A 15,333-nucleotide genomic window follows, 5' to 3' on the forward strand; every position below is an offset into this window, starting at 1 on the left:
GTTCTATATTGTATACTGTATTTAATGTACATTACTGTTTATTCACTATGTTTACTACTGTATTAAATAAAAACTGTAATTTACTTTATAAAGCATTTTTTTACTTTTCCCGTAGCAATTACGATCCATTGTAGCCTTGTTTTAGCTATTGTTATGTAAAGACAACAATATGTTCTGTAATCCGAACTATTCAATAGTCCGAACTACCCCCGGTCCCAATTAGTTCGGATTAAAGAGGTTCTACTGATAAAAGACTAAATTGGAACTCTCATGTTGAAAAAGTACTTTCAAATGTTTCTTTCGGATTATATGCCTTAAACTAGATTAAAAACTATTGCGAAATAGAAACTTTGAAGGTACAGTAGTTTACTTTTCATACATACATTCAGTGATTTCATTTGGGATTTCCCTGTATGGCTCAACAAATAAGAGAAACTTAAAATCTAATCTATATTAAGAATGCAAAAAAAGCCATAAGAATAATTTACAACCTTCCACCTAGAACTTCTGTTAGGAGAAAGTTTAAAGCAGAAAATATAATGACAGTTTTCGGTATGTATGTTTTTGAAACAGTGGTATCCGTTAAAAAAGATTTCATGAAATAGAGCTGGTTGGAAAGAAACATGATTATCTTACAAGTAATCAAATCGAGGCAAGTTAGCATTAAGTCCTCATAAATTGCGCCTTTTGAAAAGAAACCCAAAATACGCCGAAACAAAATTCTTTAATAAACTTCCAAAGGACATAAATAACAAGCAGAAGTAAATATCAAAAAATTTCAAAGCAAACATAAGAAATTTCTCATTTGCAGGGCTATTTATTCATTTGAAGAACTGTAATTGACTTCTCTTTCCCTACTAATCAAAGTATGTTTTAACTGTTAGTTCTTTGTTATTTTACAATTTTCCCTATTTACTATAAGCATAGGTATATATTTTATTATAACTTTATCATTAAGAAATGAGACACTGTTCATGTATATATTCCTAATGTACTTGATGAATAAAGACAATTTGAATTTGATATAGAAGTATTCAGTAAACATACAATAAAACCTACTCCCCTCTACTCCTAAATGCCCGTACAACGCTCACATGTGTACGGTCTTATTAGATGTATTTTGATTTTGTTTTCGTTCTTTATACCTATTGTACAAATCCCAAACAAAACTACCTTTTTGACTTTTATGACTATGCTGGGACGTGCCATGAGACAATTGCTCAAACGCGCATTGCAACGTTCCCATGTGTATGTAGCCCTAACCTTACCCTGCACTTCCCCTATCCTATCTTAATTTTTCCCTTATATAGTAGATACCCATAGGAGACCATTCCCTCGTTTATGCAATTCCTAGTTTAACTCCTACTAGCTGTTACCCACGGGCTTCACCCCGATTGACTTCATCAGTTAAAACTATTGATTGGTTAAGTTAAGCTGAAATAAACAAAACAAAATACATTAATTCAAACAAATAATCACACCTGATTTTTATCTATATATATAAAATCCAATGTATGTTTGTATGTTTGTCCTTTATGGACTCCAAAACCGCTCGACAGATTGTAATGAAACTTTCAGGCATGATTAAGCATTATTCAAGGATGGTTTGTGTGAAGTTTGGTGCAGATCCGTAAATAGGGCTCCGCCCCAGTGTCTCTGGAGTTTCCCATGTTAACCTTATGAGTACTCATATTTAAATGGAATTAAAGAATCTTAACAGCTGGTGCAACTAAACAATTTGATTCTGTGATGTTCAATAGCATTAAAAAGTTAATAGGTTTACCAACAGGGTGCAACACTATATTTATTTTTAATTTATGAGAACAGCTAATTTGCAACCAAAAGGTGAGTGAGCATAGCGAACAAACTTCAACCTGGAGGCGGGTTAGCGTAGCGAACGAACTAACCTGAAGGCAAGTGAGCGCAGGGAACGAGCTCCAACCTAAAGGTAAGTGAGCGTAGCGAACGAACTTCAACCAGGACGTGATTGAGCCATGCGAACGAGCTCATCTTGAAAATGAACGAGCATGTGACATAAAACCACAATAGGACAGGACGACGTCTGTCGGGCCAGCTAGTAAGGTAACATAAAAATTAAAAGAGTAAATTGATTGTTGAATTGAGTGTAAATTGAAAGAGTAACATAAAAATAAGTACAGATGAGGTATTTTTAACATTAGGTATATGGAAATTTCCCTTTGGAAAGCAATTACAACCTTAAATGGCAATTTATGAAATAATGGATAGTTTTGCGCAAGGTTTCTCGTCATGACGAACATTTGAAGTATATGGTTTATGGGGTATGTGACTTGTAGTTTCCTCAAAAAATCATGGGTACTATTGGCTTTATTTATAGATATGTTTGGTTTTGTCTCACTTAAATTGGAAGGGTTAACATTGTCAGTGCCGGATTTAGGGTGCCTGCGGCCCTAGGCCAAATTGATCGAGCGGCCCCCATCCCAATGGGGGAAATTCCTGGTGATTGCAGAAAAAAATCTTGAACATCTCCTGTGCTGGGAAATCACAGAGACATCATCATCAACACCCACGACCGCGGTCAAATCATGATCAACTCGCATGAGCCGAAATCACGGTGATATAATCAGCGTCACCCGTGACGGCAGCAAAATCATGAATATCTCCCGTGAGCCGCAATCAGGGCTACATCATCAGCGTCACCCACCACAGCGTTATGATTATGAAATTATGAACACCTCCCTTGAGCTGAAATCACGGCAATATCATCAGCGTCACCCGCCACAGTGCCCAGGACGGAGGCAATCTTGGTTAACTCCTCAGGGGGGAGATGATTCGCTGAAGTCTTGGGTAAAATAAAGGCTAAAGCTAAGCCGTAGCAGACCGATACGGTTGTGCGGTCGATTAGGCAAACCCGGGGCGAGGACGTCCTCCTTGAACTGGGTAAGTCGAAAGACAAATCCGCTTTTACTACTGAACTAAAGGCAGCTGTAGAAGGCCAGGGCACCGTCCGTGCACTCGAGCCTAAAACGTCAGTTGAGGTTCGAGACATGGATGGTGTGTCGATAGAGAGTGAGGTAGTTGAGGCCCTAAAGGAAGCAGTCCACGAGCTTTACAAGAATTACAAGAAAACTATTAGAATAATCAAGAATATGAACTGAACACTTTTTCTAGATCACTTACCTACCTTCTAAATGGTATAAAGTTTGAAACAATCCGATAAAAAGTAACGGAAATACAGGCGCTGCGGTAAAAGCTTGCAATTTTAACTTTAAAGGGCTGTAGAAAAGGGGATTTGGGGGACTTTTTGGAGGAAGTACCTCTAAATGTGTACTAACACCTGTGAAAAATTCAGCTTGTTGTCCAAAAGTTGCAACATCAAACCTTTATTGACTGGGCTAAAAACACTTTGATATACTGAATCATTTTTTTTTTAAGCTCTTTAAGAAGGTATGCTTGGAAGATCAGCTGTGTTAGGGTGTGGCTCACAAAACCAAATAGAAACCAGCAGCGGATCGCGGTCGCTGAAATGGCAGACGCACACGCCAGTAAGATGTTGGCATTCCAGCATTTGAGGGTCGGTTGGGTCAACTGCAGGCTCAGACGGAGGGTGGAAGTAACCAGGTGTTTTAGTGCCTCGGTTTCAGTAATTCCTCCCGAAAATGCAAGGGGCCCGACCGAGGCAAGCACTGCCCCGATAGTCTTGGTACTGCTGCTTTCTGGGTGAGTAATACAGCTCAAGTGCAAGTGTGGGGTCATGGAAAGGGCCGTGGATTCGTTTGGGTTCGTTGCAAGGATGTCACCTACTACAGTGTCTACCTCACCCCTAACGAGGCTATCCATGACTTCCCCGAGAAGATAGACTGCTTGGAAGAGAGCGTGCACGACACCACAGGGCATGTAGTCGTGGCTGGTGATTTCAATGCTAGGGCTGACAAGTGGGGAATGACCCGCACTAATTCCCAGGGGAAGTACATCCTGGACTTTGCTGCCAGGGCCGGACTCGTTGTAATCAACCAGGGCAACACGCCAACATTCCGGCAACCCGGGATGAGGGGAACGATTCCAGACATAACCCTCGCATCTGAGTCTCTTCTGCCAAGGATCACAGCCTGGAGGATTATACGGCCAGCGACCACCAGTATATTATTTTCAATGTCTTAGATCACCTCCCGAGACAAGTTGCTGCATCTCGGGAAGTGCCCGTTCGGTGGAACACCAAAAAACTGGACGTGGCTAAATTCACCGAAGCCATCCTGCGGGGAGTGCCAGCGGTGCCTGCCCCACCTGGCATGGCTCATGCAGAGGAATCAGTTACATCAATGATGGGGCTGATTGTCTCGGCTTGTGATGAGTCAATGCCCCGCAAGAGACTCCATTGCGATAGGAGACCCGTATACTGGTGGACTGCAGAGATTGCGGATTTGTGCCGAGCTGCTTTGACAGCTAGACGACTCGCTACCAGGGCCAGGGCACTCTTGGATAGACGCCGTAAGCTGGAGAGCTATAAGGTGGCGAGGAAGTCTCTCCGCCGGGCCATCAACCGGAGCAAATATAATTGCTGGAAAACACTAAGGGATGATGTCGATTCCGACCCGTGGGGCCTGGGTTACAAACTAGTAACCCAAAAACTCACCACCCGCTCTCCACCTTCCGTCATGGAGGGGGCCACTATGGAGAGAGTTGTCAAATCCCTTTTTCCGGATCATATTCTGCGCCCACTGCGTGAGTTTGAGATGATGCACGATGTCTCACTCTTCACTCATGAGGAGCTGGAGACTGTCGTTTTATCCCTAAAAAACAACAAGGCTCCTGGACCTGATGGGGTACCTGGAGAGGCTCTTAAGAGCGTTTTTTTTTTCAATCTATCCCCTGATTCTTCTGAGCACGTACAACGCCTGCCTGGCAGAGGGGGTATTTCCGTTGTGCTGGAAAAAAGCTAGGCTCGTGCTCGTAGGAAAGGGGAAAGGAGACCCAGAACTGCCGTCCTCTTACAGACCCCTTTGCATTTTGGATACGGCTGGGAAAGTCCTAGAGAAGTTAATCCGTTCCCGAATGAATTCAGCAGTGGTTGCTGCGGGGGACCTGAGCCCTCGCCAATACGGTTTCAGGAAGGGGCGATCAACGGTCGACGCTATTGAGGAGGTGAAGCAAGCCGTGATGAGAGCTGAGGATTTTAATCACTACTCTCGTAGGGTTGTGCTGCTCGTTACACTCGATGTGCGAAACGCATTTAATTCTGCAAGATGGTGAAATTTTCATTTTTTTGGACATATCAGGTGAAATTTTCTTGTATGCTGATGACACCAACGTCATAGTTCAAAATTAAAATATTCGACAACTAGAAATCTCCATTAAAAAGACTATAGAAGAACTGCAAGATTGGTTCACAAAAAATGGTGAACCAATGATGAATAATTTAATAATGATTCATAATAATTGATGAATAATTGATGAATAATTCAAAAACACGTATAATGCATTTTAAAGTAAAAAATTGTAAAAATTCTGACTTTTTATCTGACAATATATTAAACTTAGCGGATATTCATAAAGTTTTAGGCATTCATGTTGATTCAAAATTAAAATGGGACGACCATATACAATTCTTAACAAAAAAGCTCAATTCTTTTCGTTTTGCATTAAGTGTAGTAAATGATACAACATCTACTGATATTGGTAAACAGTATACTATGCCTACATGGAATCTAGACTCAGATATGGTATTGTTCTTTGGGGATCCAATTCCAAAACAAAAAAAAAACTTCTCAATGAATTGTCATTGAATAGTCATTGAATAGTCATTTATTCAGTCTTTAAACAATACATTATTGTAATTGACATCGTCATTATATTGTAAAGATAAGATATAAGATGCAATACTTATAATTAATAAAATTTGACATGAAAATTCCAAAATATAGGCTGCCCTTAGTTTAACATTTAACAGGTTTAAAATAAGTTTTTTTTTAAATAGGCAAACTTAACAAACTTAAATTAAGAATAATAGTGAATAATAGTGGGTCTTTCTTAAAAAGGCTAATGGTTATCACAGGTCTAACAATGAACATAGAGGGACAAAATTTCTAACATTAGGCTATCACAGATGGAATATGGTAAAAAACATATCAAAATAGTGTACATGAAATATATGAAAATTAATTACAGTAATAAAAATCCTAGCCTAACTTAAAAACAAAATTTCTAACATTATCACAGATGGAATATGGTAAAAAACATATAAAAATAGTGAACATGAAATATATAATGCACAGAAATTAGTGGTGAGGACAATGGCAAAAGTTTCCAAAAGAAAAAGCTGTAGATCATTATTTAAAGAATTTGGAATTTTAACAGTAACAGGTTTATATATATTAGAAATTTTCAAGTTACTCTACAATAATCAGGACAGCTTTGATAAGTTTAAATTTAACCATAACTATTTCACACGCCACTCACACTTATTTCAATATCCACACCATAGACTTTCTCTGTATGAAAATAGTCCAAATTACATGGCAATCAGAATTTTTAACAAGCTATCAAAAACCATATGCAAAAATTCATAAAAATATACCTTCAAAACCTTACATAAACTATTATTGGAAAAATCTTACTATAGCATTGAAGAATTTTTTCTGGATAATTTTGAAGGGTAAGTTTAGTAAGTTTTCATGGTTTAAGAATGAGTCCTTATTATTTTTATTTTATTTATTTATTATTATTATTAATATTTTTTTTTGTTGCTTTAGTAGAATTATATACAGGACAAAGCCTATATCCTGTCCTGATACAGACCAGACTGGTATTTCGTCATGTAGTTTGAGCTTAGTTTTAATAAAGAATTGACAGATATTTTTTCTTTTAGCGAATTTCCCTATAGGGAAGTAGCTATTACCGTAGGTCTCATGGTAAGACCTAAGCCCGGGACCGATTTACTTTTTCATTTTGATTTCCCCAGAGGCCAAAAACACCATTCGTTCAAATTTTTATATATCTATCTATATATATGTGTGTGTGTCCATCCACACGATTACTTGAGTAATTTTTGTCTGATTTTGATAAAATTTGGTTTGAAGGTGTAAGGTGGGATAAACTTGAATGAGTTCGCGAACCAGCATGATCGGACTATGGAAACGGGGGTTTATAGGAGGTTTTATGGGGTAAAAATAGGTTTTTCCCATTTTTGACCCTAAAAACACAAAATTTCACAATTTATTTTTAAACCATTTTGTAGAGCTTAAAAAAACAAATAATTTAGTATATTGAAGCGTTATTATGCGCCTAATTGTTACGGAGAATATTCAAAAAAATTGTAATTTTAAAATTCCCATGTTATTTTTATGGAGAACTAGCTGTACCCGCGGGCTTTGCCCCGTTTAACTTCTTAATTTTCAAGATTATCTCGTTCCCATGGCTCAATCACGTCCTGGTTGAAGTTCGTTCGCTACGCTCACTCACCTTTAGGTTGGAGCTCGTTCGCTGCGCTCACTTGCCTTCAGATTAGCTCGTTCGCTACGCTAACTCGCCTCCAGGTTGAAGTTCGTTCTAATAGTGCTGCACCCTGTTGGTAATCCTTGTAACTTAAATGCTATTGAACATCATAGAACAGAACCAACTTGTTTAATTGAAACAGCTGTTAAAATTCATTAATTCCTTTTAAATATGAAAAATCATAAGGTTAACATGGAAAACTCCAGAGCCACTGGGGCGGAGCCCGAGAGTCCGATCAGAATAAAAACAACTTAGTTTTCCTATTTAATGCCTAAAGAATCAATGTGCCAAATTTCAGCCTCCTAGGTAAATGGGAAGTGGGAGAATTAGTGATGAGTGAGTGAGTGTGTCAGTGAGGGCTTTGCCTTTTATAAGTATAGATAAGTCAACTGTTGTAGTTTGCTTGTTTATGAACATATTTTGATCGATTTTGGAAAATACTTTTATTTCTTACTAAACTATTACCTATCATTTTATAAAAAAAATCTTGTTTACCCTCCCTGTTGCAGCAAACCTAAGTATTCGTTAAACTTATTCTATTTAAATAGGAAATGAATGTGCTATTTTTATGGAGGTATTTTAGTGTAAATCTAATCAGGTTAATGGAAATTCGCTTTAGTTAGTTTACATAGTATTACTATTACATTTTTAAAGTTTGAATAATTGTAATTAGTTATATCAAATATATCAGTGTAGTATTAGTTTTATAAATATTGACAAAACTCCTATCTATGTACATTGTACTCCAAAAGATGTTATGAGTTAATAAATAATTTGAATTTTGAATTTCGAATTTTGATGGTGCGATATGCTGGACGCTCTGGAGAACACCTTCCGTCCCGGCATACCTCATGCGCATTATAGAGGATTACCTTCGGTTCCGCCTCCTCATGTATGATACTACAGAAAGCCCGCGGACGATGAATGTCACTTCTGGTGCTGCCCAAGGTTCTATACTTGTCCCGGACCTCTGGAACGTTGCCTACGACAGCCTCCTTAGGTCTGAAATGCCTGAAGAAACCGTTTTAGTTGGGTACGCAGATGACATTGCAGCTTTAATAGCTGCTCGTAGTGTTGAGCTGGCCCAATTTAAATTAAACCGAGTCATGCGAACTATAAACGCATGGATGGCAGATCATGGTCTGTCACTCGCGCTGAACAAAACTGAGATCGTGATTCTGACCAAAAAGCAGATTGACACCATTGTGCCGTTGAGGGTGGGGGACGTCGAAGTCCAATCCGTTCGCACCGCCAAGTATCTTGGTGTCATGGTGCACTCTAAGCTTAGCTGGCGGGACCAGATATTCCGAACGGCGGACAAGGCCGCTAAGGTGATATCTTCTCTTAGCCGGTTAATGGCCAAAGTCGGAGGTCCTCGTTCCAGTCGCAGAAGGCTGTTGATGTCTACAGTTCAGTTTGTGCTCCTGTATGGTGCGGAAGTGTGGGCAGACGCGCTCAATAAGGAGGTGTATTAATTTTTTTATTTATTAAACATCATCACATTACATCAATTCTCTTGACAGGTGATTTGTCACAAAGTCTAATATTAATACTATACTACATTTTAAATAATAAAATAGCTTACAAAAGAAATAAAGCAAATAATATGCTACAAACCTATGGGAGAAGTAATGCGCAACTGCACCTGCCAGCTCTGGCAGGAGAGCTGGGAACAGGAGTCGCGGGGGATCAGGAGACTGATTCAGCAAGTCCAACCATGGGTTAACCGACGGTATGGTGAGGTGGACTATTACCTTACCCAGTTTCTGACAGGTCACGGGTTTTTACGGTCGTACCTGTTCAGGATGGGCAAAGCCGTGTCACCCGAATTGCATCTACTGCCCAAGCACTCCCGACGACGCGGAGCACACGTTCTTCTGCTGCCAGCGTTGGGAAGGTTCCCGCCTGGAGGCTGAACAACATGTAGGGCAGTTGTCGGTGGACACGGTCATTCCGATGATGATGGAGGGTGAGGACAATTGGACCTGTATGTCACATTTCATCCAGGGTATTCTCCGCACAAGAAAAGCTAGAGCTTGACCGAGATGCAGTCTAGGTCATAAAGAAATTGAATGCCAGAAACGGTGCGAGCCCTGAGGGCTTAGTTCACACGTTGACCTGACCTGAACGGTAATGAGACAAGCAATCACAGGTCTGTCTCCAACATAGTAGAAGGGGTTTTTTTAGTGAGTAGTCTGACAAGCTCAGGAGTCTCACACTACAGGCTGGCTACCTGTGTGCGTAAAAGCATTTTTACCTCCTCTCCCTTAACACGTTGACCGCGCGCGCCGACTTTAGTCGGCGTCGCCAGCGCTCCCAAGTGGCGCTCGGCGTCGCCAGCGCTCCCAAGTGGCGCGCGCCGACAACCTAAAATACATCGAGTCAGTGTGAGCTTAGCCGTGGTCGGAGTAGGGTGCTATTGCGTTAGCCACCTGCGTACGTACCAACCTTAGCCCAGTTAGTGCCGTTCCCGGATTCCGTGACTTTTTTGTTATTATCGTCATAGTGAGTTATTATGTGCCCTTAGGTGATTTGTGTTGTACAATAATGGATAGTGCATTTCATGAAGATGAGCTTTTGAGTGAGGAGGACATAGCAACAAGTGGCGATGAGAGTTCCGCGGAAAGTGAGGTTGACCTTGACGTCGAGGAAGACATCACTGCTGCCAACCAACCCACATGGCTCCCCCAAACTGCAGGTTTGCAACATATCCCTTTCACTGGTAACGAAGGTTTTCGCGTGCCTGTACCTAATGTAAATCAACCAGCTGAATTCTTTTCAATGTTACTGGATGATGTGTTTTTAGAAATGATTGTTCGCGAAACGAACAAGTATGCCATTGATTTTTTTTGCGGCAATACTACTATGCCACAGTCACGTATTCACAGATGGAAAGATCTAACTGTGCCTGAATTGAAGGTGTTCTTTGGCTTATTGTATCACACTGGCCATATTAGGCTAAGCCGTCTGGAAGATTATTGGCGAACTGACGACATGTATAACATATCTTTCTTCCGCAAGTACATGAGTAGGGATAGATTTATGATAATCTTTCGATGCCTACATTTCAGCACCAATAGAGACGAGGAGTCAGACAACCGTCTAGCTAAAGTTCAAGATGTTATTGACTATTTCAATAATCAAATGGCAAAGTTGTACTACCCCTGTCGAGAACTAACAATTGATGAGGCAATGGTACTGTGGCGGGGACAACTTGTGTTCCGGCAGTACATAAAAAATAAACGTCACAAGTACGGTATCAAGTTTTACTGCCTCAATGAACCTCATGGCCTTACTATCAAAATGAAGATCTATGCAGGCAAGGGTGACAGTACTAGTGGGCCAGGACACGCATCAAAAGTTGTCATGCAACTGATGGCCCCCTTTTTACAGAAGGGCCATTCCCTGTACATGGATAATTTTTACAATGGGTTCCCTTTAGCTGCCAAATTGTTGTCCATGCAAACGTACGTGACTGGTACGTTGCGCCAAAACCGGAAGTACTTACCTCAGGAGGTAACCTCGGCTAGACTGAAAAAAGGAGAAACCGTAGCGAGATACGCAGAAGGTGTTCTCGTAGCCAAGTGGAAGGATAAGAGAAACGTTCTTTACCTGAGCACAGAATTTGAGAACACTATGGGCTTCAGCAGGAACAAGCGTGGTGAACTACGGGAGAAGCCGGTACCCGTTATACAGTATAACGGACACATGAAAGGAGTTGACAGATCGGACCAGATGATGTCGTACTATCCGTGCGAACGAAAGACAATACGCTGGTACAAGAAGGTGTTCGTGCATGTATTGCAAGTGATGATGGTGAACGCCTGGTCAATGTATAACCTTGCGTACATTGACAACAAAATGAAGCTGTATGATTTCAGGCACTTGGTCATCAAATCCCTTCTACCGGCCAGTATCGAATCGCCAGCTAGTATCAGCACCAAGAAGAGACAGCACCACATACTATCGAAGGTACCGCTTGACGATGCTGGAAAACGCAAAAAGAAACGATGCAGGGTATGTTCTAAGGAGGGCAAGAGATCGGATGTAGTGTATTTCTGCCCAGCTTGTCCTGAAGAACCAGGCTTATGCCCTATTCGGTGCTTTGACAAGTACCACGACTCCATGTAAAGTCAAAACAGAGACTCTGTAATTATTTGTAAATATTTAGTAATAGTGAGAAAAAAAATAAAAAAAAAACATTGTGAAAATAAAAAAAAAATAAAAAAAGTGAAAATGTGAAAAAATAGTGATGTTTATGGATAAACTGACAAACTATGCGAAGAAATCCGGATTATTGTGCAATTTCTCTGGAGCGTCACACCCGGGTAGCGCACGCCGACAAAAAGCGGCGGAAGTGATGACGTCATAGGACGACCGAAAACTGTGAAAAAGTGAAAAATATAGTGATTTTGATACATAAACTGACAAACTATGCCAAGAAATCCGGATTATTCTGCAATTTCTCCGGTGCGTCGCACCCAGGTGGCGCACGCCGACAAAAAGCGGCGGAAGTGATGACGTCACGGGACGACCAGAAAAATTGTTTTTTTCATGACAGCGACCCCCAACCAGACTCACAACACCATTTGGTAAGTGATTTTGACATAACATATTTTTAGCCACAGGTGATGGTATATACTTATTTTTTGAGCCACCGGTGATGGTATAGACTTATTTTTTGAGCATTCAACGTGTTAAAACCCGCCACAGCGGCAAAATCATTAATATCTCCCATGGGCCGCAATCACGAGGATATCATCATCGACACATGTGACAACGGCAAGACCGTAAACACCCCCCATTGGTCACAATCACGGGGACATTATCATCGACACCCGCAACCGTGGCAAATTCGTAATCGAGTGAAAATTTAAAAACGTACGTTTTCAGGAAAAGCACTATGCAAAATTTTTTCCCCTTTTTTCAAAACTTTTATTAGTTTTTTATTTCATTAACATTTGAAGTTTCATAAAATGTCCATGGTAACGCAATATCTTTGGTAGTTTTTTTTTAAAGAGCATCTTTTGTGGAAAAACACAAAATCCTGTCACGACCATAACGGACGTTAAATGAATATTAAAAATAGTTAATATTATTTTTATATCTATGTTTTGCTATAAACTAATTTACTTTTATGACCATTATACAATAAAAAGGTCACTGAGCTTTTGGTATATTTGGTCTTTCTAGAAAAAAATAAAAAAACTCAAAAAATTGAAAAATAGCCAATAAAATCTTTTTAAGTTTGTATAACTCCGAAAAAACTTACCTGAGACCTGAAAAATCGTTATGTTTGTATATAGGTCTGCTTCTTTTGTGTATAAAACATTGAAATATGACGATATTTTAATTTTTGAAATTTTTATGATAGAAATCATAAACGTGAAGGTCAGGGACAAGCGGTACGGTCGTGAATTGTCTGAAATAATCTAAATCTTTCTAAACAATCCTTCAATTATACTGTTAGTTATAATAAAAATATGTGTTTCAATTGAACTAAACTGTTCAATTTACAATTATATTAAAGTTATTGTCACGACCAAACACACTATAATCCATAAGGCTGGATTGGTCGTGAAAAAACCCGCGATGGTCGTGAAACTTTGGTCGTGAAATTACGTGTTATTTGGCTCTGTTCTGGCGGTAGCCCTGCACCTCATGTTTGAGGATACAAAGTGGACTTCTAGGTTAATCTAGCAATTGAAATATCTTATAAACAAAAATTAACACCATGTCTACTTTATCGAATGACTACGTACGGTTATGGACACACCAAAATTACAAAAAACACAATCTTTCCTTTATTAATCTTGTAATTCCTCCTTTTAACTCGAAACGACAGGCACTACAATCCTGACGTACACCCCGAACTAGACTCTAAAACCAACTGACTCCATCGACGCCAGGCTTGCCACTGTCGTGCTCCAAAGTTGAAAATTTTTCCCAAATGGTCGTGACGCCAAATCGAGGGACAGACTTATTTTGTCATGGTAGTCAGTTTGCAATGACAATAAAATTATAATATGCTCATTTTTTGTAAGTTTAATAACCATTGATGACATAAAAATATGGCTTTATATATTTCTGCATGAATAATTAGTCTAAAAACAGCGTGAAAGTTGGAAAATTTATCCTAGGGACACGTCATGGTCGTGAATTTCGAGACTTTAAAAATACAAAAAAAATACCTAGAACCTATTTAAAACTAAATAAATGTGTGTAACATGTTGCCCCCATCCCGAAAAATATAAAAACACATAATAATAAACTACAAATCCAGTATCTACGAAGTAAAAGGCCAGGGACATGAAAACGTACGTTTTTAAATTTTCACTCAATCATCTCCCGTGGGCCGCAATAACGGGGACAGCATTATTGTCACCCGCAATCTCAGCAATTTGATAATTTAAAAAATAATTTTTTTTGCTCTGAAAAAAGAAATTGTCATGCCTTTGTGGCCCCCTTTTGCTTGGGCCCTAGGCCACGGCCTAGTCTGCCTAGTGGTAAATCCGGCACTGAACATAGTATTTTAATGTTATGTTATGTACAAAGCTGTGTTGTGAAAGTTGTTTGTAAATGGTGTATCCGGAATCCGTTGATATAAATAAATAAATAAAGCATGCCTCATTTTCTCCTCAGATGTTGAATTATCAATATCTCTATTTTTTTTATTGATCTTATTAAACTGAGAACTGATGTCTCCTACCCAAGAGCATTATTCAACACTTTACTAAACTTCTCTAGATTTCCTTTTTCAGGGTTCACAAGTATCTTTCCTTTCTTCATTCCAGAATCCACCTTGTGTTCCTTTTCAAATCACGAAGCCCGTACATTATGCATAGGTAACTGTTTAACTGTCAAACCACCCATGTCAAATTTAATCCAAAATTGTTTAGTGATGTGCTAAATATCGTGAGAAAATAACTGGTTAAAACACAACTGGTTAAAATATTATTGATCACAAAAAATTGTAAGATAATCATAAATTTTAATTTAATCCAAAACTTTTCTTTTAGCGTGCCTGACTATGCTTTAAGACCCAAAGTCCCCTACGATGTCAAAACTTTCTTTTCATTTGATCCAACAATAATTGACTTTGGTTGGCAAGCGTTTTTAAAACCAGGTGATAGAGGTAAACTCACTGAAGTTGGAATCCTACATAAGAAAAAAAGGTCCAGAATTTGTGAGGATAAAAAAACCATAATCAAGGCCCATTGGAGATTTTACAAGGGTAAGTGTTACTTAGATCCAAAAGTTGAAATTAGCCATAATGAAATACTCTTAAAGATAATTGACTTAAAACCAGTAGTGATGTAACATAGGACATCTGGGCCTAGTTATAAGGATTTTGATTTGGATAGCAGGCTTTCCCAAATGGGAAAGAGTCCACGTGGCACAAAGGAACTAAATAAAGCCACATCATACAATACAATACAATACAATACAATACAATACAAATCATCTTTATTCATCAAGTATTTTACAGCAAATACATGAATTGCGTCACAGAAAGAAAAAGAGAAGCAAAAAATTAGGTATACAAGTATCCTAAATAATAGATTACAAACATAAATCATAACATAACATATTTCTAATAATTTAAATTCCAAAACTCTTCTATTGAATATATTGATTTAGATTGCAAATAGTTTTTCAGTAGTTTTTTAAAGCTACTGTAATTATGTTCGTTGAAAATATTTTTGGGTAGGCTAAATAAAAATTGTTGGCCAGTGAAAATGGGGTGAAAATAGGACTTTTTTACTTTTTCGCAAATTACTCAAAAACTGTGCGTTTTTCTCAAAATACAATGCATTACAAAAATAATCTCTATTAAATTTTGAACAAAATGATACCATACAA

The 15,333-nt window shown here is 38.9% G+C and overlaps 1 protein-coding gene across 1 annotated transcript in view; it reads left to right on the forward strand.

The window, feature by feature from the left end:
• The window catches only part of LOC128993039 (uncharacterized), a 73,679-nt gene that overhangs the window by 27,934 nt on the left and 30,412 nt on the right, over positions 1-15,333 (forward strand). Inside the window, exon 4 of the mRNA XM_054416793.1 lies at positions 14,490-14,704. Coding sequence (XP_054272768.1) covers positions 14,490-14,704 — 215 coding nt within the window. The remainder of the gene's footprint in view (positions 1-14,489; positions 14,705-15,333) is intronic.

Source organism: Macrosteles quadrilineatus, unplaced genomic scaffold, assembly GCF_028750875.1.
Source record: "Macrosteles quadrilineatus isolate MER2022 unplaced genomic scaffold, UCM_ALF_1.0 Scaffold_4__1_contigs__length_99947679, whole genome shotgun sequence".
In the NCBI taxonomy this organism is placed as follows: domain Eukaryota; kingdom Metazoa; phylum Arthropoda; class Insecta; order Hemiptera; family Cicadellidae; genus Macrosteles; species Macrosteles quadrilineatus.